Source organism: Mesoplodon mirus, assembly GCF_964341445.2.
Source record: "Mesoplodon mirus genome assembly, chromosome: 12".
In the NCBI taxonomy this organism is placed as follows: Eukaryota; Metazoa; Chordata; class Mammalia; order Artiodactyla; family Ziphiidae; genus Mesoplodon; species Mesoplodon mirus.
Window position 1 is genome coordinate 72,045,469 of NC_138988.1, and position 23,497 is coordinate 72,068,965.

The 23,497-nt window shown below is 41.2% G+C and overlaps 1 protein-coding gene across 3 annotated transcripts in view; it reads right to left on the reverse strand.

Moving 5' to 3' along the window:
* The window catches only part of KIF6 (kinesin family member 6), a 424,730-nt gene that overhangs the window by 187,587 nt on the left and 213,646 nt on the right, over positions 1–23,497 (reverse strand). For all 3 annotated transcript variants that reach the window (XM_082639032.1, XM_082639031.1, XM_082639033.1), the window contains 3 exons: positions 19,406–19,511; positions 18,412–18,550; positions 13,870–14,085 (listed from right to left, as the gene is read on the reverse strand). In XM_082639032.1, coding sequence (XP_082495158.1) covers positions 13,870–14,085; positions 18,412–18,550; positions 19,406–19,511 — 461 coding nt within the window. The remainder of the gene's footprint in view (positions 1–13,869; positions 14,086–18,411; positions 18,551–19,405; positions 19,512–23,497) is intronic.

Sequence of the window (23,497 nt, forward strand, 5' to 3'; positions counted from 1 at the left end):
TTGCACCATCACTTGTCTGCACTTGGCGAAAGATGGGGTTTTAAACCCCAGGGTCAATCTTCTGTCAAACAAAACTATTTCACAAAAATGGTACTTTGAATACCAAAGCAATGAGTCTGCGGATGATGAAGTTCTATGGGTTCTGTTTGCTAATGGCAAGAATCGATTCTTTCAGGCTTCCCTGGTGGCGCAGTGGTTGAGAGTCCGCCTGCCGATGCAGGGGACACGGATTCATGCCCCAGTCCAGGAAGATCCCAAATGCCACGGAGCGGCTGGGCCCGTGAGCGATGGCCGCTGAGCCTGTGCGTCCAGAGCCTGTGCTCCACAACGGGAGAGGCCACAACAGTGAGAGGCCCGCATACCGAAAAAAAAAAAAAGAATCGATTCTTTCACAAAACATATGGAAATATGGAATTAAAATGGAAGGGGTAATGAGCAATGACGTTATGAAATGAATATGATAACCAATTAAGTTTTTACTTCTGCTTAAATTTTTTTTAAAAAGAGCCTATCTATTGTATATCCGAGCTAACATAATCCATTTAACAGACCTTGATGAGTTCGGAGAGCACAATAGTCTGTCTCCCTGGAGGACACTATCAAAAAGCCATCTTGGGCCTTGGTGAGAAAAATCAACAAAAAACCCCTCACATTAGGCAGAACATCACTTTTCCATTATCTCATACATACAAAATGCCATTCTGATCCTGCTTGTGTTTACAGAATAAAGTGGGTCAAAGGAATTCATTGAGATCATAAAGGGCAAGAGAAATGCTAGAGGATAGAAACCCAGTAGCTGCTAGACTTAATGGAATGGAAAAAAATGGAAATTTAACCTATGAGTCAGTAAATCACAACCATTCAGATAGTTCTGGACCAGCAGGTATGGCAGGACATTAATTCAGTGCAGACTAAGAGGTCTAGAACAGGATATACTAGAAAAGCCCAAAAGATGAGAGTCAGTGTGCGCGCATGTGTGTAGTGTGTACGTGTGCTGTGTGTTATGTGTGAATGTCTGTTGTGTGCGTGTATGAAAGTATGTGTGCACACGTATATTTGTACAGCTGGGATTGATGGAAGTGATTTAGAGCCACTGCGCATTATCTGAGTTAAGTGATGAGCACTGCAGACTAATCGTTAAAAAAACAATTTCTCTTTCTCATGTCATTATCAGTGGATTGTAAAATACTGAGGTTACATATCTCACTGAGAGTTTTACTGTAATATAGAGGATGATTAAGCAACACAGGGCTTGAACTATGAAGTTCTATACTATAGTCCTGTAAAAAGAATATGCCAGGCATTACCTTGTGATCACTAATATAAATTTCTACTGAAAGAAAAAGATAGCATGAATACATTCAAAGCCCAGGTGGTGTTCACACCTCAGTTAGACCACTGGTTGGTAATGAGGTCTGAAGGGTGAGCCAGTGACTACATGGCACTTCTTGGAAGAACCATTGTCTGAACCCATTAAACCCTTGTGGGTGAAGTCACTCACAGGCTGCAAAATGTCACACAAACCATCCAAATGGTAAGTGTTGAGCTTCTAGAGAAATTAAACTACTAAACAGAGGTCTGTAAACACATCTCAGTGGCACAGCTGGAGAGGGAAACCCTATCATCTAAAAACTCAGGGTATCCTTGAGTTGATTTTCATCATGCAGTGAAGATGGGAAAACTACAGTGTTAAATGTTATTATTTCTTTGTTATATCTGTCAACTTGGCAAAGGCATATGACATTATGCACAGAACTGAGTTCTGGAAGCTTCTAAGTCTGGATGCCTTGAGAAGTTCATAAACATCCATAGGCTCTCCTGATTGTAAGGTTGGTGAAGTTAGAGTGGAGGGTATTTCAGTGGAAGAAAGTTGCATATATAATAGTTCTGTTTTGGTTTGTCAGCTTGAGGAAACCAGGCTCAGGGTATTTCTGGGCATATGAAAAACTTCCAAAGGAATAGGCCACATTATTAATGAAAGTATTGGTTATAAAACATATTTCTGAAAATAACCACATACAAATGGCTGGGGTCTAGGAACACACTCACAAGAAGATATGGCCATGGTGCCATGATATCTTGTCGTGGTGCAAGCCAGTCCTGGGCACTGACAACAGATCTGAAGAATAAGTAGCTGGATATACTAGTACCAGGTAAACTCGACAAGTAGCAAAAGACTACAAACAGTGTTCTACGAGCACAAGCATCCAGTGAGATGTTGACGGGAATTCGAGGCAAAAGTTTGAGGAATACTATGTACTATAGCACCTCTGTCCTCCTCCTAGGTTCAGAAACCTGGAATTCCGCCAGCCTTGGAGGACATAGATGAGGGACAAAGTACAGACAGCTGCAGTGTATGGTGCTAGTATGACATGAGGATCAGCTCCACGTCCTTCCCCCACCCCCTAAAATAAAAACAGCCCTACAGCTGTCCTCTGTGCTAACGAGCCCACAGAGACCTCCCTATTCCTCTCCTGGAGCAGTTCCTTAAAGGCTACCTATGATTCCCTATACCAAGGAAACATCACAACAGAGAAAAGGGCCAGGGGAAGTGTTGTCAAATAAAATATAGGATTTCCCAGTTAAATTTGAATTCAGATCAATAATGAATAACTTTTAGTATAAGTATGTCCCAAATACTGAATGGGACCTACTCATACAGAAAACAAAATCTGTTGTTTATCTAAAATTCAAATTTAACTGATTGTCCTCTATTTTACTTTTATTGTCCCTGCCAGAGGGTATACATCCCTCTTCTATTGTCTATAGAAGGTGCTCAACAAAACACAACTTTATGCCGCTCAAGAAGTTCAGGAAAGAGATGGTTATAGGATTCCCAGGAAATCTCTGGTCACCAAAATGAAGTAGAAAACCAAATGCAAAGAACTTAACAGATTCATGGAAGCACAGCATTAACCAATGTAGCATAATTAGAGGACGAAGAGACAAGATTAGCCTGAAATGCAGCGAGATAGGGTGAAGCAGTATTTCTGAGCAAAGCTTTCTGGCTGAGGGAGGTTAAGAGGCAGAGAAACAGGTGTCAAAGCGCTTCTCAAACAATGACTGGGGTTCTAGTCAAAAGACAAACTTCACATGTGTACAGTACAGAAAGTCTTATTGTTTCCATGGTGGCCTTTTCAGTCACACCTACTCCCCACTGAATGTATATACTGATTGCGGTAAATATTAATAACATAATCATAAACATGAAAAACAGCTAAACCTAACTGTAGTAGGAGCAGAGTGGTAAATTCTGGCTTGGGCTGTAGGAGCAACTGATAGATGTTTTATAAAGATCATGTCTTATGCTCCAAATAAAGTCAGGGTTCATCTATCATGTTTCCAAAATACATTCCCTACCAAACACACTGACAGAAACCATTTTTATCTTTGTTGGTATAAATCCCAGAAAATCAGTTTTGAAAAAGGGAGTGCTGATGGAATTCTCGAGCTCCAGAGTGAAGGCAAATACTATAGCTCAGTGCAATTATTGTCTCTCATTGCAAGATGCAGTCTGATTATGCTATGGCCACAGGGAAGTAACAGAATTAAAACTGTCACATAAGGATTCTCATCTCTGACTGACCCAAGTCAAATATAGGAGAAAAAGAAGCTCTTTGATTCAATTCTATTTCTCTTGCTTTAGTGTCTCTGTGTTACCTCCAGAGGGGGCTCTGAGGAGGCCTCTGAACAGTGAAGACATACTTAGGAGCTTACAATTTAGGAAATACAACACCAAATTTATAAATATCTGACTTAGGAATGACCCATATCTACAAAACCATACAACCACTACCACTGATGCAAGAACAGCCCCCAGGCCGGTGTCCCCATCCCTAGGAGAGCAGGTGCTGTTGGAACCAAGCAGGACTCCATCAAGAGATGAGCATATGTGGCCATACCTGCTGCTTCACCACAAGGTTGGGAAAACTGTACCTGAGAGACAATTTTCAGCTCCTTCCCAAGCTTTTCCATGCTGTATCCTTGTCCTAACCTCCACAGGGGCTGGCGTTTCACTGGGAGTGGAACATTCTAGAAGCCAGCTGATCTTTCTCCCCACCCCCATTCCAACACATCATCCAGGGAGAGTTCATTTCAAAGGGAATTCTCAGAAGCATATCATTTAAAAACCAATAAGAGACTGAATCTGCTACACTTATCGGGCCTGTAGCCTCAAGGATAATCAATCTTACCACGACTTTTATCCCTGTCATCTTTGGCCACCCATAAGATGCAAGCCCCTCTGAGCAGCTGTTACCTCACATGTGACTCCTGACTTCCTTGCTCTACCTCTGCTCATCCCACCCATCCCTCCTGCCACTACTGGCCTCCCAGAGAACCTGTCCTAGGCTGCTCTCTGGACCCCACACTCCACTGTTGATTAAACTCTCTCACACGCTGGACATCTTCATGAAACATCCCCTTCAGCTCTTTCTAATCACTGAAATCTGACTCTTCCCTCAAGGATACTGCCTGCTCTGGAGCCCTCTCAAGTGGAGGACATTCATTCTCCTGTAGTGTAAGTATCAGAAGGGCCAGAGACAGTGCTGAGTGCTGGCCTTCTTCTGGGTCCTGGATACCATTTCAAAATCACTGTTTTTTGTTTTTTTTTTTTTTTCTTTTAAACACCAAAGCCAAACCTTTTCCTCCTTTGAGATCTGTGCCATTTGGTTCTGCTACCCACTCTCTGTGATGCTGTAACTTAAGGCTACTTGGTATGTATATATGTATGTATAGATAGATAGACAGATAGATAGATAGATAGATCGATTGATCCAACAGTGAACAAACCAGGCAGCTAACCCAAGCTGACTTGGGCTCCTGGCTCAGTATTCCTTTCCGCCCCATTTCCTGCCAGTACCCGGAATGACTTCAACGCCCACAAAGAAACTCCACTTAACAACCCCAGCCTCAAAATTCCTTAACCTCCAGTGACCTGTGTGACCACTTCCATCTCACTTCCTCACTTCCTACTCTTCAATCTGGTTCAGTGAGCTTTCTGCTCTCGCAATCTTTGAAATTGCTTTGGCAAAGATCACTTGATCACTTCCCATCCAACCCAGTGGACTCTCTGTAGTTCTCATCTTACTGGACCACTCTGTAACATCCAATACAGTCAACCACATCCACCTCCTTGGAACTCAGTCTCTAGCCTGGCTTCTGAGGTCTCCCTCTCTCTTGACTGTCTTGCCTTTCAAGTTCTCCCTTGCTGGTTCTTCTGCCTCAGCCTATACCATCCATACTGGGGCTCCTAAGTGTTCTGCTTTTGGTCCTTTGCTACCCGTCTCATTGGACGACCCTGTCCACTTTCATGGCTACAAGTCCATGACAGATCCATATCTCTAATTAACCCCTCCCCTTGAGCACTAAAGCTGTGTATGTGCTGGCTTAGACACTTCCACCTCATACTCATTCTCAACATATCCATAATTTGACAAATAAACTCTCCCTCCAAACCTGCTTCTCTTCATGTATTCACTGCCTTGGTAAATGGCACCATATCTGCTCAGAAACCTGGGAGAAATCCTAGACTTTTCATCTCAACCTCATTCTGATCGGTCACAAGTCAGTTCTCCTTATGTACTGCAAACACTTTTCTCATCCTTTCAGTCCCTACTGTGTCTGGTTTGATTCTGGCCCTTTTAATTTCCTACCTCGATGGCTACTAGAACATCCTATCCACTTTCCCTCCAGTTTCCAGTTTACTAAGCACATCGCTATCAATGACCTTTCTTTAACAGAAATCTGGCCACATTACTCTCATACTAAAAAGCTGTAATGGCTCCCCACTGCCAACAAAATAAGTTCTAAATTCGGAAGCAAGTCTTTTAAGCTTCTCATGAGCTGGTCCCTCTTCAGCTTTATTTCTTGCTAAATACCATTCCATCCACACAAATCCTAAAATCCACCCAAATTAAACGCTTGCAATGTCACAAACACACCGTGTGTTCCACACCTCTATGCATGCTTGAGAAGTTTCCTAGTCCTCAGTGCTCTGACCTTTCTTCCCTCCTCTATTCATTCTGCTAGACGTAAATGTGATTACTCTGTGAAGATTTTGTTCAAGGCCCACCTCTTCCATACCTGTTTCCTAAACCTGCCCAGGAAGAGTTGACCTTCCTCTTCCATGTCCCAAGGCACCATATACGCATATTCACGGTAAGTCCTCTTCTAGACTGTAAACCCTCTAACAGGCACTGTGTCTCATTCACCTTCTAATCTCCAGCACCTAGCACTGCCTGGTTCATTGCTTAAATTCAAAGAACATGTATTTAATGAGTTAATTAGGAGTCACTGCCCTGCAGCTAAGGATAGTCCTTCATGCTTTCCACAAGCTCTGTAATAGAATGTCTCATACTCTATACATCATCTCGAATAGCACAGCACTACACACGTTCTAGAGAGTAAATAAATATATAATTGATTAAAGAATAATGTTCTATTGCCAAAGTCTGGGCAAGACTCTGCATATGTGTGCGCACGTGTGCTTGTGTGTGTGAGAGAGGGAGAGGTAGAAAGACAGACAGAGAGAGAGAAGACCTCTATTCCCCTGCTGGCAGAGTGATAGGGCTGTGTTCTTAGCGTCCCAAGCAGGATACATTTTGTCATAAAAACAGTGCTAAAAATAGTGATTAGATTATATAATTCCTTTATTTTTCAGCTTTTCAATCATTTTTCTACCCTAATTATTCTGACTACCTGTATATCTTGTTAAAAACAAGACAACAGGCTCCAAATGGAGTCACTTATGCTAAACCCCACATCACCAAATGGAGACTTAATTACAGTTTCGGCTCCTCCAGAAATGGAGTCTTAAACCAGTCAATCAAGAATCGCCTGGTGGGCCAATTCTATCAAGCATTTAGAGAAGAGCTAACACCTATCCTTCTCAAACTCTTCCAAAATATAGCAGAGGGAGGAACACTCCCAAACTCATTCTACGAGGCCACCATCACCTTGATACCAAAACCAGACAAGATGTCACAAAGAAAGAAAACTACAGGCCAATATCACTGATGAACATAGATGCAAAAATCCTCAACAAAATACTAGCAAACAGAATCCAACAGCACATTAAAAGGATCATACACCATGATCAAGTGGGGTTTATTCCAGGAATGCAAGGATTCTTCAATATACGCAAATCAATCAACGTGATACACCATATTAACAAATTGAAGGAGAAAAGCCATATGATCATCTCAATAGATGCAGAGAAAGCTTTCGACAAAATTCAACACCCATTTATGATAAAAACCCTGCAGAAAGTAGGCATAGAGGGAACTTTCCTCAACATAATAAAGGCCATATATGACAAACCCACAGCCAGCATCGTCCTCAATGGTGAAATACTGAAACCATTTCCACTAAGACCAGGAACAAGACAAGGTTGCTCACTCTCACCACTCTTATTCAACATAGTTTTGGAAGTTTTAGCCACAGCAATCAGAGAAGAAAAGGAAATAAAAGGAATCCAAATCGGAAAAGAAGAAGTAAAGCTGTCACTGTTTGCAGATGACATGATACTATACATAGAGAATCCTAAAGATGCTACCAGAAAACTACTAGAGCTAATCAATGAATTTGGTCAAGTTGCAGGATACAAAATTAATGCACAGAAATCTCTGGCATTCCTATAAACTAATGATGAAAAATCTGAAAGTGTAATCAAGGAAACACTCCCATTTACCATTGCAACAAAAAGAATAAAATATCTAGGAATAAACCTACCTAAGGAGACAAAAGACCTGTATGCAGAAAATTATAAGACACTGATGAAAGAAATTACAGATGATACAAATAGATGGAGAGATGTACCATGTTCTTGGATTGGAAGAATCAACATTGTGAAAATGACTCTACTACCCAAAGCAATCTACAGATTCAATGCAATCCCTATCAAACTACCACTGGCATTTTTCACAGAACTAGAACAAAAAATTTCACAATTTGTATGGAAACACAAAAGACCCCAAACAGCCAAAGCAATCTTGAGAACGAAAAATGGAGCTGGAGGAATCAGGCTCCCTGACTTCAGACTATACTACAAAGCTACAGTAATCAAGACAGTATGGTACTGGCACAAAAACAGAAAGATAGATCAATGGAACAGGATAGAAAGCCCAGAGATAAACCCACGGACATATGGTCACCTTATCTTTGATAAAGGAGGCAGGAATGTACAGTGGAGAAAGGACAGTCTCTTCAATAAGTGGTGCTGGGAAAACTGGATAGGGACATGTAAAAGTATGAGATTAGATCACTCCCTAACACCATACACAAAAATAAGCTCAAAATGGATTAAAGACCTAAATGTAAGGCCAGACACTATCAAACTCTTAGAGGAAAACATAGGCAGAACACTCTATGACATAAATCACAGCAAGATCCTTTTTGACCCACCTCCTAGAGAAATGGAAATAAAGACAAAAATAAACACATGGGACCTAATGAAACTTCAAAGCTTTTGCACAGCAAAGGAAACCATAAACAAGACCAAAAGACAACCCTCAGAATGGGAGAAAATATTTGCCAATGAAGCAACTGACAAAGGATTAATCTCCAAAATTTATAAGCAGCTCATGCAGCTCAATAACAAAAAAACAAACAACCCAATCCAAAAATGGGCAGAAGACCTAAATAGACATTTCTCCACAGAAGATATACAGACTGCCAACAAACACATGAAAGGATGCTCAACATCTTTACTCATTAGAGAAATGCAAATCAAAACTACAATGAGATATCATCTCACACCAGTCAGAATGGCCATCATCAAAAAATCTAGAAACAATAAATGCTGGAGAGGGTGTGGAAAAAAGGGAACACTCTTGCACTGCTGGTGGGAATGTGAATTGGTACAGCCACTATGGAGAACGGTATGGAGGTTCCTTAAAAAAACTACAAATAGAACTACCATATGACCCAGCAATCCCACTACTGGGCATATACCCTGAGAAAACCATAATTCAAAAAGAGACATGTACCAAAATGTTCATAGCAGCCCTATTTACAATAGCCCGGAGATGGAAACAACCTAAGTGTCCATCATCGGATGAATGGGTAAAGAAGATGTGGCACATATATACAATGGAATATTACTCAGCCATAAAAAGAAATGAAATTGAGCTATTTGTAATGAGGTGGATGGACCTAGAGTCTGTCATACAGAGTGAAGTAAGTCAGAAAGAGAAAGACAAATACTGTATGCTGACACATATATATGGAATTTAAGAAAAAAAAAATGTCATGAAGAACATAGGGGTAAGACAGGAATAAAGACACAGACCTACTAGAGAATGGACTTGAGGATATGGGGAGGGGGAAGGGTAAGCTGTGACAAAGTGAAAGAGCGGCATGGACATATATACACTACCAAACGTAAGGTAGATAGCTAGTGGGAAGCAGCCGCATAGCACAGGGAGATCAGCTCGGTGCTTTGTGACCGCCTGGAGGGGTGGGATAGGGAGGGCGGGAGGGAGACGCAAAAGGGAGGGGATATGGGAACATATGTATATGTATAACTGATTAAATTTGTTATAAAGCAAAAATAAAAGATAAAAAAATTAAAAAAAAAAAAAAAAAAAAAGAATCGCCTGGTGGGCACTAGACAGACAATCTGCCTGACAGACCCTTGACGTGTCCCAAAGGAAAGTGACCTTGCCATAACCAAGCTGCCTTTTGCCAGTATAACTTCCTTGTTCCCACTCCCTTCTACCTGCAGAAGTACTTCATTTTGTACAGACCCTCAGAGCTCCTTGCTGTCTGCTAGATTGGATGCTGCTTGATTCATGAATGGTTGAATAAAGACAGTAAGATCTTTAAAGTGTACTCAGTTGAATTTTTTTAAAAACAATCTCCAAAACCCCAGCTAAACAAATACTCCTGCCAACTCTACATATTTTTTCCTTGCTTTCCTGTTTTCAAGTCTTTGCTCATATTAATCTTTAAACCTGGAATGTTATATAATGTTCTGCCCTCCATCTTTGAATGTCCAAACTCTATCAATCCTTTGAGGCCTAGCTTCCATGTTGCTTGCTCTGTAATGTCTTTCCTGATCTACTAATTAAAACTCTTCCCTTCTCTTTTGAATTCCTGTAGTAGCATGTCTTGCAGCTCCTGCTTATAGCACTTGTTATTTTATTCTCTGCTCTGTGGGTACTAAACCAGGCCCCAATATTTAAATTAAGCTCTCAGAGCCAGAGAGCATTTCGCAGTTCACCTCAGTCCTCGGTCAACACGTACCCTGGGCCCCTGCATGCGTATATGGAGGATTGAACAAATTCTCCCTCCGTGAGTAAGAGAAAAGAGTCTGGAGCCTCCAGGCTGTGGCTTTGGCTTTCAGGTCACTTTTTGAATGCCAATGACATCACCTGTGAGGAGTGGGTTCCGTTAGCATCTCAAACCGTTAAAGGAAGGGGTGAGTCATGAGGGACTTCTGGAATATTGACTGGTTCCAGTAACTATTTGGAACGTGCAGCCAGAGAACTAAAACAGAAAAAAAACCCCCAAAAAACCCACAACAAGACAGCAACAACAAAAACCCCAAACTATAATACTCCTTCTATTTTAAAGAGAACACTATGAATGACTCTTTGCAAACTGTGGGATTGAACAATCCCTGTCATTATTCCAGTAAAACTGAAACAGACATTTAACCTCCAAAACAACAAAAGGCCCTGAAGCCCCTAACCTCCCTCTGTCTTGGCGGGCACCTCATGCAACGACTGGGGGTGGGGTTCTCTGGGGAACCACGGGTTGGGTTTCATTTTCTTTTCACACAAGAAATTTGAAAGAAGTCATTTTCAGCCTAAAGTGGGGGTGAATTGAAAAAGGGGGAGGGTTACTGAAGAGGAAACAGTTCCACAATGGTCTCAGAGTGGAAGATGGTCAAATTTACTTGCTTTCTGCATGAAGACAGGGATGGTTAATAGAATCTGACAACACCTACATGAGGCAGTAGTACTTTCCATCCAAACAACGTGCTTAGTAAAGTTTTGCATTTGGTATAGTTTACACAAGCCTCTTGTATATAAAACAGTGCATGAATATAAGCCTAATCACCTACTAAGATGTTAAACACTGGAACAAACTATCCCATTACCTGTTGCTTTGCAGCATTGATTCACCCGCAGCAATTTTCATTCTAACTGTAGTTTTGCCCAAATAAAATCAATCCCCCATCAATCCCCCCCAAATGGTTAGATTATTATCAGCCCATTTGTGAGCCTATTCCTACTTAAAGTCATTGCTAGAACTATATCCAATGACAGTGAAAACAACTCAGAAACCCTTTCAGCTATAAGGCTTTTCTCCAAAACTCTTTTACCTCATTTGTACTTGGACTTTGCAAACAATTTCCATTATTTTTTCAGTGATTTTCTCTTCAAGTGAACTTAGTTCATCCTCCAAACAAAACTACAGTCTGTCTCAATAGCAATATCAAGGGACAAAAAGAGTTACTGAAAAAGTTAACTATAATCGTGAGTTAGGAGAGAGATTATGAGATACTATGGGAAGAATAATTATGAGAAGGGAGATGGTGTGGGCAAGAGAAAATAGAAATAGAAAAGGTCTGGCATACAGCAAGGGGCTGGGCAGTGATATCAGAGGCCATTTCTGCACAGGCACAACGGTGTGTGTCTTTGGAAAAGGCCAGTAAAGAGAGTTCCTTCCATCATGAGCATGCGGTTCTAACACAGGAACTGATTGTGACGTTTCATTTCGGCAGAGACGCCAGTGCTGTATCTCTACAGCCAATGATGCCAATTGTCGCTGGGCCACGGGAGGCACCATTTCTCACCTCTGTAAAGAGCCTCACCAGCCACCCAGAGACCTGGGGACCAATCCTCACCCTTACCCGCCATAGCCAATTAGTCGCCAAGCCTTGCTCACACTACCTCCTGGAGTGTTTCTGATCTCCCACCTCTCTCTCAACATCTCCATCCTCTGGCTGGGACTACTGCACTGCAACAGCCTCCTAAAGGGTCATCCTGTCCTGCAGCCTCTGCCAATCTGTTCTATGCATGTCACTCAACCTGTCTTCCCAGCCTCCCACTCCCCAGATCCCACCACACCTGCCTTTTCCACTTCATAAAATGCTCCTTTCCACCACAAAGGCCTTGGAAGCTATTGAAGTGATTCCTTCTGCTTGCAATGTTCCTTCCAGCCACACCCCTACTCTCATGGCCCTTTTGGATCTTCCTGGTCTTAACCTGAGGTAGAGCCTCCCTGGTGTGTGCTCCCCAGTCATACAGAGGTGCACTTTTGCAATTGATTGTTCAAGGCTCTCTTCCCTGTTAGTCTGTAAGTGCTCTGAGGTCAGGGACTGTGCTGGTCCGTGCATGTCCTCATCTACAATATGGGGGTAAAACAAGAACGTATAGAATAAGGATTAGATAAGTTCATTCAGGTAGCACACTTTGAATAGTACCTGGTACATATAACGACTGTGTAAAGCTCTAGCCATATGATAATAATCGGCACAGTACCTAGAACAAAGTGTGCACTCAGTAAATATATATTGAATGAATAACGGAATGAAAAATATGATAGTTGAACTAATGAATTCACCAAACCACAGGACCTCTTTTCTTCCAACCAGCTGTTACCCATAAGAGAGTATAGAAATACTGTATGGAAAACGATCACGGAGAAGAATGATTGCTTTTCCCTGTCTACAGCCAACACGATCAATGGTAAAAATAGCATTTTTGTTTCCTGGGATTTTGAATTTATCCTACTGTGTTGCTAAAGAAATATTCACAGCAAGGAGATTTGGAATTAAGAGATAAAGGAATATAGCATCACAAAATACACTTCCAGGATTCTCAGTCTCGTCTTTATTAACTAAACAGTGTCCTTCTTAATGCACACCATACTCTTTAATTATTCCCAAGCTAGAGCCTTTAGAAAACCACACGTCAGCTTGTCCGTCCCAACAAATGTTTACATGGAAAATTTCAACCTATGTTGCCAAAAGGGAAGCTCTTCACCCCTTTATTCTAGTACATTCCATACTTCAGATTCCTCAGTGTCTTTAGGAGAAAGGCATTCGCCACATAACTATACATCATGCTCTGCTGGTCTAATAGAAAGAGTAACATACACAAACCAACCTGGGCTTCTAGCATGGTTCTGTGGTTGGTCTTGTGGCAGTACCAACACACTTATCAAAGGCTACACATGGGGAAGGTGCCTCAGTGTTAGTCCGACCCTGTCAATCCTATTATCTGACAAAATTGTGTGTATTTATTGTCCTTTAAGGTAGACTGTGATCTTATTTTAAAATTATTTTGCTGCAGATAGCTCATTTGGATTTAGAAATAAACACTGTTTCATCACATTAGTGATGATCATTCTTTCCCTCCTCTATTGGAGGAACATTTCTGTTTCTTTCTCTAGAGTTAACTTTTCTGCTGTTGTCCTGGACCTTCTATTTCAGCCTCTGTGACAATCCACACTTTGTGTTTTCAGTTCAGTCATCAACTTTAGAAACTGGCATTTAAGAGATTTGATAGTTATAACAAATTAATTCTAACAAATAAATTGTGAGAGACTTTGTCCTTGCACATTTAAAACTAAAGGATGCTACATTGCATTCCATTATGGAGAATGAATATTCTTTTTAGGATGGATATACTTTACTTGGGGTTTTGTGTTATTGCTGCTCAGCTGCTTCTACTACAACTTCAAAACTTCAAGAAATGTTAGTAATATTAAAAATGATAAGATTTACGATGATGAATGTAATAATAAAATTATAATCATTTACATGTTTGTTTACTTTTTATATGGATATATAATTTGACAGCCTATGTCTTCTATTTACAGTTATATAGTTTATGTATATAAATAAATATAACTGACCTGTTTTTCCGTGGAGCAAACTGGATCTGTACTGAGAAGTGCTGGAGTCCGGGGCCTGAGTGGGAGCTGAGGGTGGCAACATCCTCGGACCTCCCGGGTTCCCAGGTGGGAAGGGGGAACTCTGGGAGCATCTCAGTTCACTTCTGTCCATGCTGGAGAAGTGGAGAGCGTCCTGAGCCTTCTTCTTTTCCTTCTTTAACATATTTACCAAGATATCTAAAACTTGACTTAAGGATTTAGTGACTCATGCTAGATTATAATGATCAAAACACTCATTTTCAAATTAGATTAATATTCCCAATAATATTTGCTATTTGTCATGCAGTAAAGATGGACTAAAGAAAGACTTCACCTTCCTGAGGTCCTTGATACAGTGATGGATCATTTTAGGAGGCTGCTGGGCTTTCAATACGGCACCATTACCATTATATGAAACATTAGCAAACCCAAAGGTCTTTAAAATCTTCTGAGTTTAAACTAATTCGGACTAAAACTTTTATGAAAGGGTTTATAAAAAGGAAAAAGAACACCAGGTAGTAGTAGACAGTGGAGCTACGTCTCCACCTGTGAGCAAATAGGACTTTAATGCAGGAAGCTGCTCTGGAGGCAGCAGGATGGGGGAGGGAGGGAGGACGCCAGAGCCCCCCCAGCTGGCAGGTCAGCTGAGTCAGTTCTGGTGGCCAGAGCACCCCCATGTCCAACACATGTTTCTTTAGTGTATATTCGAATGGGGCTTCAAGTCACTTTCTTAAAAAGTCTCTAATGTTTGGTCCCTCTAATTTCACCAAAAAGAGGTGAATTATTGGTAAAGATATATCATTTTTAAATGCCAATTTTGTGGGCCATTTAGATCTATTAGGAGCACTGATGCTGAGTGATAAAATCACTCCTTTCTACACTACTTCACTGTTCTTTCAGGTTCAAGATGTCAAGAAGTCTAAGGGGTTCTGCCATCATGAAGAGAAAAGACGATACTCCCTCTTGAGAATCTCAGAACTCTACCTGCATGTGCAGTGAGGTGAATTCAAGGCTTTCACCAGCCCTAGAGATGGCTTCATTAAAACAGGAGTCTGAGGAAACACGAAGGTGGCGTGGGAGGGAAGACTGCTACGTAGAAAGGAGTGGAGGGGGGGCATCAAGGTACACTCATTCTTGCGCAGGTAACACGGAATGCACTTGACTTCCATCCTCCACCTCAGCTTTGACCTCAACTTTTTGGTGATTTCTGGAAGCACTATCAGTTTTTCTCTCACATGCCCTGACATGGCCTCCATTCTTCGCCTTAAAAAAGCATGTATTTACCAAAGGTGTTCACAGCTTCTGTGGTGTCTAGGCATTGGCTCTGCCCAGCTCCCCTACTCTGCTGTGTGGGGAAGATTAGCAAGACCATCATACACTTTCACTGTTTCGTGCACGGCCATGGCAACGTCCTTTCCTTCACTCAACGATACTCATTGGAGTATGCCAGGCAGTATAGTATTCTAGGCACAGAAATAGAAAGATGAAAAGGCAGACTGGTTTCTTGCTCTCATGAAGCAGATGCCCTACTGGAGAAAGACAGATCTCCCTCTCTCCCCCTCTCTCTCTCTCCCTCTCTCTCTCTCTCTCTCTCTCTCTCTCACACACACACACACACACACACACACACACACACGACATTAGAGGGTAAAAGTGCCAGAATGCTTATTTTTAAAAAGTCAAGAGTGACTGAGTGGCTGCTCTCCACGGGGTGCTCGAGAAAGGTTCAAGCCTCCAGAAAGGCTTTTTAAAAAGTGACATTTAAGCTGAGATCTGAATGACAACAAGAACCAGACAGAGGGAGGGCATCTAAGCAGAGCAAGTGGTGAGTGCCGAAACCCTAAGGAGAAATGAGCTGGATGGTGGTTCCCAAGCAGGGGCTATTTCACCACCCACGGGACACTTGGCCACGTCTAGAGACACTTTGGGTTGTCCTTCTGGAGTGGAGGGTAGGTGCTGCTACTCGTGTCCAGTGGGTAGAAGCCAGAGATGCTGCTCAACATTCTCCACTGCCCAGGACAGCCCCAGTGGCAGCAGTGCTGAGGCCGAGAAACCGGGTGTTAGAAGAACGACAGAAAGGCCGCTGTGACCGCAGCCTAACACGTACAGGGTGGGGGAGGAAGACGCGAAGCCAGGGGCTGGGCAGGGGCAAGACCACGTGTGGCCGCCTAATTCGCAGGAGGGAGTGTGAATGTTGCTCTAAGATAATGGGCAGTTCCTCGATGCTCTTCATCTGATTTACATTCATAAAGGCCACAGTAGAGATGCAGCTTCTCTGCTGCCTCCCTCTCACCTTTCCTTTGTCTTGCCCCCCTTCCCACTCCCGTTTCACTTGGGCCTTCACTCATGCCAAGTGCAGTGCTGCGGACTAAGTGTCACCTTGTTATGTGTTTTGTGAAGGGACGTCTGAACTTTATTCAGACTGATAATGTCACTGAAAGGACACCATTTTCCCTCCCTTTCCAAGAACATTCCATGCTGTTCACTGTCATTTTGTTTGCAGTACTATCTTTTCTTGAGCTCAAGTATTATCACTTTTTCTCCTATTTTAAGCCGTATCTTTCTCACTCCTCCTATCACTGTCCTGGCCTTCTTGGTTCTACCAAAAAAGATATGAAAATATTCTCCAACTTGACTGTGAGATACTATGAAATTTCAGGAGGCTTTCTTGGTCATTAGCCCTTGATAAATGTAAGCTTTGTGACAAGTACATCTTAGATGCTCTTTTTCCTTCTTCTGAGTCTGCCCATTGTCTGTGGGGTCCTATCTTCCACGACATAACACTCTACAGCACTCAGAGCACTTGCCATAAGGCAGCTTACCGACTTTGCTTGGCACTGTGACGCTGGTGAGAAACAGCCTCACCGGGTAGTTACAGAGATAATGGATGAGGAGCTAGGATGTCAACCTGGGTGTAAACTTTAACTTTAGTGCTCTTTTCACCATGCCTCCCACACACCCTCACTGCAAATATGAGTCTCAGAAGGCGGGGACCCTGCTGGAGTTGTTCACAGTCAGTAAAGAATCCAGTGCAGCCCCACATGGACAGCGGTACCTGGATTTACCAGTGAAGAATGATGTATGTCTCTCTCTCACTCCCTTTTCAAAATAAACATATATGACCAAGCCTAGACTGTTCTCTCTCTGTCATATCTCATTTCATTCCTCCCATACACACAGACATTCATAAGCCCAGAAGGGGATTAAGGAGTTGGTAGGAGTATTTAGGGGAGATGATCCTAAACTAGGATCAAGGCCAGGAAAAGAAGCAGAGCTCAGACTGGGGCTGGGGCCAGGACTGAGGTCTAGGCTGGGACCATCTCTGGAGATGGATAGGGTAGGAGAGAGGAGAAGGAATGCAAGGGTGACAACATTGTGGGCAGTGCTCAGAGACAAGGGCTTGTGTGGGAGTGTAATGCACAGTCGAATCTACTGTTACTGGCCGGATAATAAAGCAGCTCAAACTCACTTGAATCAGACATACAGGGTCTGCTAATACTCAACTAAAATTAGAGACTGAAGTTAATCAGGCAGAGTGCCTACCTCATAGTTGATTTGGTTTTACCTCTTTATTACTGGATTTCCTTCATGTAGGCTATTTTTAGGAATTTTGCACAATAGCTAAAGCTAAAATGCCTTTTAGTAATTTTTAAGAAAGGAACAAAAGTATTTGCTCATGAAGAACTGACTAAAATCATTGCTTGTGCATGTGTAAAGCCTGCAAATGTAATGAAAATGTCAAATCTTTTGCAAGAAGCTTGAAAGGTAAAATAAGAAACAATAGTGAAGAAATGCTGGGGAGACCTGAGGTCTAACCACCCAGTAGGGGCTTCTTAGCAGTAATCACCTGGTCTGTAAGAGAGGCACTCCCGTGGGCTGCTAACCATTTTCAGCACCCAATATGTGCTGTCTCCTAGAGCCGTAAGACTTCTATCCCCAACACTCATCTACACATTTGTAAATGGAACTCAAAGCAATAGATCTGGCTTTTAAATAAAAAGTTACATTTAAACCAATCTCTGCTCTTCATAAGCTAAATACCATTTGTCATTTCTCAGCCATCATTTGAGTTTCACCCACACACCAGCCACAAATTCTGGGCCATAGTGAGGCTGTGGTCAGCCCAGTGTCTGGTCAGCTAGCTAAAGATAACCAGCTAACTTTACTGGCTCAGGACTAAAACAGAAAGAGCACTGCGGAGTAGTCAAAACATATACTAAAAGAAATTTAATATTGAGACATGGTGTAAGAAAGCCCATGCTTTTCAATAAACCGAAATATCTCCCATAATAGTAACTATATCTGGCTAAAAACAAAGTAATTTTTTTTCTTTTATAGCAACTCTGGTTTTTACTAGTTCCTACCGCGTGTTTGCCGAAGGGATATTTTACTTCTAAATGGAAAGAAGCAATGTGAGCTGGAATCTGGGTGGGGAGCTGGGGTGTGTGGTTAGGGGAAGACAGCTAAGTGTTCCCCGCTTCAAGTCAGTAGAAGAAGACTTTCTAATCACTTCAGAAAGGATACTGATTTCATTGTCCCTCTGCTGTAGAATATCTCGTAGCTTTTTATATTCTTCCTCTTTTAATGGTTCTTGACTGTTTTGATCTTTGATTTCAGAGGAGGCTATGCTTGTTCCATGGATCTTCTTGTCATTCAGTAGTTTCTGAAAGATGAAACAAGATCTTAGCGTCCATACCTCAACTCCAAATGTCTTTGTTTCTTTGATTCTTTCCGCCTTTACCAATGCCTTGCACAAATCAGGCGTGTGTGTCCTCCTCTGACTCCTTGACTTGCAATGCGGTTGCCTTTGCTTGAATGTGTCTTTCTCCTCCTCCTGCCTGTCTTCTTTCTGTCCTCCTTCCTCATTCCCCTCCCCCTTATCTTATCTCTGCTTCCCTAAACCAGGGAATTCCTGCTCAAACATTATCTCCTCTTGAACTCTTTCCCTTTCTCCATAACCCCATACCATTAATTCACACTTTTAAAAAAAACACTTATCATGTATTCTAATTATTCTTTACATATTTGTCTTCTCCGTGACTTACTTATTCAACTTTGCCTTCCCTACGCCTGGTCCAGAGCAGATTCACAACAAACGTCTATTATCTTAATGAAGTATGCCAAATTACAAGTCAGGCAGAAGTAGAGGTTAACGATATTGCCACTGTGCCATCATGAAAGGAAAACCTAAGGCTGAAGCTGCTGCAGAAAAATGAACACAATTCTTTTGATATAGCTTCAAAATAAGTAGGTTTTGAACACGGAACTATTCTGTGTAGAAGGTAGAGATTCCTGGCAAAAGCTTTAGAAGCCCATGGTCTGAGCTTACTCATTGGGAAGTAAGATACAACCTCTGAAGAAATTCAGTGATCCTCTCAGCATTGATTTGAAGATCATACTCTTCTAGACATGGGAAGCTAGGTCCTAAACATTTCAAGAGTTGGTCAACTAGGAAAGCTTTATTACAGTTTGAACACGGCAGACAATGGCTTCTACTAGTGGAAATGTTTAAATTTACCTTTAAATAATGGAAACAGTGATGAATTTTACGCATATCAGCGCCAACCTCTAGTTTACTCTCTGGATGCTGGTCTTCCAAAAAGGATGTTATTCGCTTTTCCAGCCTAAAAAATACATAATGTATGAGAATCAACTATGTCCTCAAAACTTTAGTAATTCTAATGGCATTACTTAGTTGGTTAACATTTGTAGTACAGGATATTGTTCTCACTTCCTTATGAAAATATGATTATCTGATTTGACTATAAACATTAAGGGGGAAGAAACAAATTGACAAAGTGAAATCTGGAAATGATGCAATTATTTGACTAATTTCCAATGACTTTTCACATGCAGCTTCAATACAAGAATCATTTGATTTCTACAAAATATGCATTCTAGCCAAGCTGACTTTCTATGCCCCTGTGCCTAGCTGCAACATCGTTACAGAGAGTAATGAAAAGGCTTTTTTTAAAAAATTAGTTTCATTAAAAATTCATGCTACTCACACTATTTACAATAGCCAGGTCATGGAAGCAACCTAAATGCCCATTGACAGACGAATGGATAAAGAAGATGTGGTGTTCCCGCCAAAGGTGTTTGTTTTCTATTTTTCTTTGTTTTAGAATAGGAAAAGCGTGAAGACCATTGTAAGCAGAGGGGAAAGAGTCAGCATGGAGAGGTGATAAGGAGGGAATTAATCAGGTAACCCTGATAGGAGCCTGAAGGGGAGAGGGGTGAGGTTGGCCATGAGAAGGAGGAAGGATAGTATCCAAAATATTTAAAAGAAGGAAGAGGGCCTGCGTAGTAAGACAGAGACCCTGGGAGGTGAAAGAAAAGGAAGCCGAAGGAGCCCCCTTGAACAGCTTTGACTTTCTCAGTCTAGTGAGAAGCTGCATTATTGATGGAGAGTGAAAGAGTAGTGGTGGGCTTGGGGCTGTGGAAGGATTTGGAAGAGCCACTGTGAACACTGTATGTCAACCAGGAATGATTGACAGGGTTTGGGGCATCACTGAGGTCCCAGCTCAGGCTGAGTAGCATGAATTTTTTTTTGAATTTTATTTTATTTATTTTTTATACAGCAAATTCTTATTAGTTATCTATTTTATACATATTAGTGTATATATGTCAATCCCAATCTCCCAATTCATCACACACACACACCCCCGCCTCTTTCCCCCCTTGGTGTCCATACGTTTGCTCTCTACATCTGTGTCTCTATTTCTGCCCTGCAGACTGGTTCATCTGGACCATTTTTCTAGGTTCCACATATATGCATTAATATACGATATTTGTTTTACTCTTTCTGACTTACTTCACTCTGTATGACAGTCCCTAGGTCCATCCATGTCTCTACAAATGACCCAATTTCATTCCTTTTTATGGCTGAGTAATATTCCATTTTATATATGTCCCACATCTTCTTTATCCATTCATTTGTCGATGGACATTTAGGTTGCTTCCATGACCTGGCTATTGTAAATAGTGCTGCAGTGAACATTGTGGTACATGACTGTTTTTGAATTATGCTTTTTTCAGGGTATATGCACAGTAGTGGTATTGCTGAGTTGTACAGTAGTTCTATTTTTAGATTTTAAGGAACCTCCATACTGTTCTCTACAGTGGCTGTATCAATTTACATTCCCATCAACAGTGCAAGAGGGTTCCCTTTTCTCCACACCCTCCCCAGCATTTATTGTTTGTAGATTTTTGATGATGGCCATTCTGACCAGTGTGAGGTGATACCTCATTGTGGTTTTTATTTGCATTTCACTAATGATTAGTGATGTTCAGCTTCCTTTCATGTGTTTGTTGGCAATCTGTATATCTTCTTGGAGAAATGTCTATTTAGGTCTTCCACCCATTTTTGGATTGGTATGGAAACACAAAAGACCCTGAATAGCCAAAGCAATCTTGAGAAAGAAAAACGGAGCTGGAGGAATCAGGCTCCCAGACTTCAGACTATACTACAAAGCTACAGTAATCAAGACAGTATGGTACTGGCACAAAAACAGAAATATAGATCAATGGAACAGGATAGAAATCCCAGAGATAAACCCATGCACATATGGTCACCTTATCTTTGACAAAGGAGGCAAGAATACACAATGGAGAAAAGACAGTCTCTTCAATAAGTGGTGCTGGGAAACTGGACAGCTACATGTAAAAGAATGAAATTATAACACTCCCTAACACCATACACAAAAATAAACTCAAAATGGATTAAAGACCTAAATGTAAGGCCAGACACTATAAAACTCTTAGAGGAAAACATAGAACACTCTATTACAGAAATCACAGCAAGATCCTTTTTGATCCACCTCCTAGAGTAATGGAAATAAAAACAAAAATAAACAAATGGGACCTAATGAAACGCAAAGCTTTTTGCCCAGCAAAGGAAACCATAAGCAAGATGAAAAGACAACCCTCAGAATGGGAGAAAATATTTGCAAATGAAGCAACTGACAAAGGATTAATCTCCAAAATATACAAGCAGCTCACGCAGGTCAATATCATGGGGCAATTCTTAACTCTTATTCCTCCGTTTGTTCCCTCTCCCCCACCCTGTATCTAGAGCATCAATATAGAATCAATGGAAATGATTCTCTCTATGTTGGGATAAGACTCTTGATAAGGAAGGTGTAAGAATGGCAATCAGTATCCATTATGCTAACTATCATCATACAGCAGAAGTCTATCTTCCTCACATTGTTTTGAAAATATCTGCACACCTTCAGCATCAGTTTAAATGGTACACATTTTCTTTTCACTATTACTATCAGCCCACTCAAATAAGATGTAGTGATTTCCTTCACATAGCAGCTTTAGATTTAATTCTTATCTCTTCCTACAATCTGTGACACGTGACAGCTGATGCTTCCAAGTATGAGACAATTTGTATTGTAATTTTTAAGGAGCTTCTTCAGGTGGAGGGATACTTATTTGCATTATTTGCAATGTTTCCTTCTAAAATAGGGCTTCAGACCATCAGACACACAGAGAGATTAGTTTCTGATACAAAAATTTTTAATGTTTTTTTAAAACATTTCTTAAAAAATGTAAAGTATTATAAAAATAGATGTTTATGAAAAGAATTCCAAACAACATAGATGTGAAGAAATTAAAAAGTAAACACTCCCCTCCCCGCCTCCATTCTCATCTTCTTTATTCTCAATACTCTGGATAATCCACTGTTAACAGTTGAAATATGTTCCTCTAACTCTTAATGAAGCAGACACTTATATTCTTATGTACGTTTGTAGATTTTGTTTGTTTATACAAAAATTAGATCACACTTTGAATAGAGTTCTGTATCATTATTTTTCTAAACAATTTACACAAATAATATTCCATGCCAGTACATATATAATAGAACTATTTCAATTTAAAATACATATATATATTTATTTATCTTATTTATTTATTTTCCTTATTTCTTGGCTGCATCGGGTCTTAGTTGTGGCACATGGGATCTTTGTTGCAGCAAGCGGGATCTTTTTGTTACAGTGCGCGGTCTCTTTGTTGTGGTGCTTGGGCTTCTCTCTAGTTGTGGTGTGCAGGTGTTCTCTCTCTGGTTGTGGCGCAAGGGCTCCAGAGCATGTGGGCTCTGCAGTTTGTGGCACGTGGGCTCTCTCGTTGAGGCGCACGAGCTCAATAGCTGTGGCACACGGACTTAGTTGCCCTGTGGCATGTGGGAACTTAGTTCCCCAATCAGGGATCGAACCAGCATCCCCTGCATTGGAAGGAGGTGGGTCCTTCACCACTGGACCACCAGGGAAGCCCCAGAACTATTTTATTTTTAATGGCTATATAATATTCCACAGTATGGGTGTCCTGAGCCTCTCGTGATGGACATTAAGGCAACATATTCATAGTTGCTACTTTCCTCTGTCACCCATGAGGAAGCCTGGATGTACAGTTGCTAATTAATGAAGCTTCAAAAAATAGTAATGTGTATATATTTGTATTTTCCCTGAATACTTAGCAAAAATTCTGGAACTTTGAAAATTACCATTAGTTCTAGGATATAACCATTCTCTGGAGTAAAAGCATTTTTTGGTTTCCAGTGTCCCTAACATTTCAAATAGCCAATACTTGGTTAGAAGCAATG